We start from the raw sequence: 5000 nt of genomic DNA, 5'->3' as shown, positions 1-5000 counted from the left end.
ACACGCACACACACACGCACACGCACATGCACATGCACACACACGCACACACACACACACACACACACACACACACACACACACACACACACACACACACACACACACACACACACACACACACACACGGATCGCACCGTGGCCTCTGCCAAAGCTGTGTCTTTACTCTTTAGTCAGCAGTAGGACTGGTTGTTTCTGGTAAGACAGTCTCTGGAGCGAGTGTTCTCGGCCCGTATTCTCCACTGACCTATATATACAGTAGTAGTAGACACACCATCAGTCTCATTTGCCTTGAAGCATCCGCTTGCGTCTAGCGGTCGACCGATACAGGCTTTTCAATGGCCGATAGCAGATATATACTCGGATTTTCTTTTTGCCGAACCACTACTGCCCTTGGCGCAGTGATTTCATCACCTGAAAAGCCCTGTTGTTTTTTGAAAAACAGACAACATGTTTACAGGAAAGTTTTGGCGTTGTATTTGGAGTGTATTTTGTGACTGTTGGGAACTAGGCTACACTGGCACATCTACTTCCAGTGAATGACGCTGAGCTAGGCTAACGGTGCGGCTGTTCCCTAAGCCTAATGCATGCACAGAGAAGAAAAGGGTCTGTATCTGCTGGTCTAACTCCAGGGTAGATGGCAAATAAGATAATTTCCCAAGAAGTTGCCGTGTTCCTTTAAGTAGATCTGCTCTCTCTCTGTCTCTGCAGTGAACTTGTTTAAATTGTTTAATTTAAATTGTTCACTTTCACAGCTCATATCATCTACCAAGTTAGAGGAGACGACAAGGTGATACAGAGGAGATTCTGTCCCACAAATCCACTAACTCTCATTAAACACTGTGCATACACTACTAACTCTCATTAAACACTGTTAATCTACTACTAACTCTCATTAAACACTGTTACTCCACTACTAACTCTCATTAAACACTGTTAATCTACTACTAACGCTCATTAAACACTGTTAATCCACTACCAACTCTCATTAAACACTGTTAATCCACTACTAACTCTCATTAAACACTGTTACTCAACTACTAACTCTCATTAAACACTGTTACTCAACTACTAACTCTCATTAAACACTGTGAATCTACTATTAACTCTCATTAAACACTGTGAATCCACTACTAACTCTCATTAAACACTGTGAATCCACTACTAACTCTCATTAAACACTGTGAATCCACTACTAACTCTCATTAAACACTGTGAATACACTACTAACTCTCATTAAACACTGTGAATACACTACTAACTCTCATTAAACACTGTGAATCTACTACTAACTCTCATTAAACACTATGAATCCACTACTAACTCTCATTAAACACTGTGAATCCACTACTAACTCTTAGTAAACACTGTGAATACACTACTAACTCTCATTAAACACTGTGAATCCACTACTAACTCTCATTAAACACTGTGAATCCACTACTAACTATCATTAAACACTGTGAATACACTACTAACTCTCATTAAACACTGTGAATACACTACTAACGTCTCATTAAACACTGTGAATCTACTACTAACTCTCATTAAACACTGAATACACTACTAACTCTCATTAAACACTGTGAATCTACTACTAACTCTCATTAAACACTATGAATCCACTACTAACTCTCATTAAACACTGTGAATCCACTACTAACTCTCAGTAAACACTGTGAATACACTACTAACTCTCATTAAACACTGTGAATACACTACTAACTCTCAGTAAACACTGTGAATACACTACTAACTCTCATTAAACACTGTGAATCCACTACTAACTCTCAGTAAACACTGTGAATCCACTACTAACTCTCAGTAAACACTGTGAATCCACTACTAACTCTCAGTAAACACTGTGAATACACTACTAACTCTCATTAAACACTGTGAATCCACTACTAACTCTCAGTAAACACTGTGAATCCACTACTAACTCTCATTAAACACTGTGAATCCACTACTAACTCTCAGTAAACACTGTGAATCCACTACTAACTCTCATTAAACACTGTGAATACACTACTAACTCTCATTAAACACTGTGAATCCACTATTCATTCACCAACGTCCACAACAACGACGGCTTTCCACAACCTTACTCCCATCCACTGGCTATTTATTTACTAAATGTATACGTATTAATATGTCTTTTAAATGACGACGAAAAGAGGCAGGGTTGTGTTTTATATCATATTTCGTTTTAACGTAAAATATACATGACTCATTTCAAACCTTTATTTCAACTCGTATAAGACACTGAGGTTACCCCCATTTAGGGCGACGACGAGCTTATAAAACAAGACCAAGTTGATCAGCAATTGCATAGATATAGGCACAATAAATAAGAATAAACAATAAAAACATCTACTTACAAGTTACAAGTAATTTACAAGTTCGACACACAGTGGTCGGAGATAAGCTTTTAAATGCAGCAAAATAAGTGAAAATGACTGCAGTAGATGGTCATCAAGTTCGCTGCAGAAGGACCGTACCGTGTCATCCCGTCCTCCCGAGTCCACGTTGCCAAGTCCGGACTAGCAAGTACACAAGTCCAAACTTTACCAGACATACTTGGTATTGAGATGCAAATCTTTCTGGCCATGCTCCATCTTTGTTCTTCTTCTATTCTCATCTGCACCTTTGTTTACACTTGTTTGTTACTCTCATATTTCTATATTCAGAGTTAATTGTATTGTTATATCAGTTCAATCAGTCAATCAAGCTTTATTATTTCTATAGCACAATTCGTGCAAAAGTCGCAATGCAGTATACAATTCAAAACGTCAACGAGTTATGAAGTAATACGATCAGTGCATACAATACTTCATATTGGCTACTATCACTGTAAGAAAAAAAAACATTTCACAGGAAATTCACTGTATTATTTTACAGATTACTTTTGTTTTTCTACTTTACGTGTAAATGCCATACAAATAAATGACCCTTTATCAAAATACCATTAACCATTAAATAAAGGTTGTAATCTGTAAATCTATTTGATTTTACTGTAATTTGACAGTAAGTATTTGGCAACCATTGATGCCAGACATTTACCGTTTTCTTGCAGCTTTTTTTCTTACAGTGTAGGCTACCTTTTCGGTCTTTCTTTTTTTAAATACATTTCCTACTACTGTACATTGCGTTGTAAAAGAAGACAGAAATAAAATCATTAATTCATTCATATTTAAATAAATAAAAGTTGAGAAACTAGTAACCACTTCGGGCAGCATTAACCACCAGCAACCAATAACGCGCTACCCACCTATTATTGCAACGACCTTGGGGCTGCAGACAGGAGAGAGACGACACCACTTAGATGAGTGACTGTCGCCAGACAGTGAGTGGGCGGCCGGGGCTGCTTGTGCCCGTTATGTTATGCAGAGTAGACGTTAATGTAATATATATTAAGCATTGATTGAGTGGCGTACACGAGAGAGACTCTCTCTGCCTGCGCTCTGACAGCAGCAGTCCACCGTTCACCGACTCTCACACTTTCTAATTAATACTTTGAAGTGCACCGTTCTTTCTATTCTAGAAGTGTCGGTTTCGGTGACGAGAAGCGAGTTGATGATCGCCGTTAGTTCAGTTCTCAAAACTCCATCTCACTCATGACACCGTATGTACATTTCAGAAGGTCAAGACGTATTATTCGGTTCTCTCTAGAACATACAGGGGAAACATCAAGGACCCACCTTGCATTATAATTCTTCTATATACCTATTTATACACCCTATTGCATACAACCCATCGAACTGTATTTTTAACTTAATTAATTCTTCAAGGCCATATATTGTGTTGTTTTGTTATTAGACTGTATTTATCAGGCCCTGTCAGCCTGGAGTCTCTATAACAGCTATCCCATGACACCTAGTGGCTGAAAGAGGAAAGGCTGAGCATCCATATTAATAGTCTACTCACTGTGTATTTCACTCCGTCTCTTCAGGGTGTGTACCGTGTAATCATTAACGTCCGGTGACGGTAATTGGCCTCTCACTCTGTCTTTCCCTCCACAGATAGTGGACACGCTGTATATCGGCCGCTACGTCCTGCTGTCCCTGGTGAGCGCCGTCTTCCTGGTCCTGTTGTTCACGCTGCTACCCTACCACCTCCTGGACCAGGTCCACGCCAAGCCCCTAAGGACTCACTAGAGCTGCCTGGACCAGGTCCACAACAAGCCCCTAAGGACTCACTAGAGCTGCCTGGACCAGGTCTACAACAAGCCCCTAAGGACTCACTAGAGCTGCCTGGACCAGGTCTACAACAAGCCCCTAAGGACTCACTAGAGCTGCCTGGACCAGGTCTACAACAAGCCCCTAAGGACTCACTAGAGCTGCCTGGACCAGGTCTACAACAAGCCCCTAAGGACTCACTAGAGCTGCCTGGACCAGGTCCACAACAAGCCCCTAAGAACTCACTAGAGCTGCCTGGACCAGGTCTACAACAAGCCCCTAAGGACTCACTAGAGCTGCCTGGACCAGGTCTACAACAAGCCCCTAAGGACTCACTAGAGCTGCCTGGACCAGGTCTACAACAAGCCCCTAAGGACTCACTAGAGCTGCCTGGACCAGGTCTACAACAAGCCCCTGAGGACTCACTAGAGCTGCCTGGACCAGGTCTACAACAAGCCCCTAAGAACTCACTAGAGCTGCCTGGACCAGGTCTACAACAAGCCCCTGAGGACTCACTAGAGCTGCCTGGACCAGGTCTACAACAAGCCCCTAAGGACTCACTAGAGCTGCCTGGAGCAGGTCTACAACAAGCCCCTAAGGACTCACTAGAGCTGCCTGGACCAGGTCTACAACAAGCCCCTAAGAACTCACTAGAGCTGCCTGGACCAGGTCTACAACAAGCCCCTAAGAACTCACTAGAGCTGCCTGGACCAGGTCTACAACACCAGAGGGAGCTCCACAAATCATGTTAAACCCAGATTCGGATCAAACAAGGGACTAAACACGTTTCGCAATTATGCCACATCAATGTGGAACGCCCTA

At 41.9% G+C, this 5000-nt stretch overlaps 1 protein-coding gene across 3 annotated transcripts in view; it reads left to right on the top strand.

Annotated features, from left to right (window-relative positions):
* tmem218 (transmembrane protein 218) overlaps positions 1–4953 on the top strand; it is a 7514-nt gene extending 2561 nt beyond the window's left edge. For all 3 annotated transcript variants that reach the window (XM_084339089.1, XM_084339090.1, XM_084339091.1), the window contains exon 4: positions 4023–4953. In XM_084339089.1, the coding sequence (XP_084195215.1) occupies positions 4023–4157 (135 nt within the window). In that variant the 3' untranslated portion in view covers positions 4158–4953. The remainder of the gene's footprint in view (positions 1–4022) is intronic.
* The last annotated feature ends 47 nt before the right edge of the window (positions 4954–5000 follow it).

The sequence above is a fragment of the Notolepis coatsorum genome (genome assembly GCF_963971535.1).
Source record: "Notolepis coatsorum genome assembly, contig: SCAFFOLD_211, whole genome shotgun sequence".
In the NCBI taxonomy this organism is placed as follows: domain Eukaryota; kingdom Metazoa; phylum Chordata; class Actinopteri; order Aulopiformes; family Paralepididae; genus Notolepis; species Notolepis coatsorum.
This window is presented reverse-complemented; position numbering and strand designations above follow the sequence as displayed.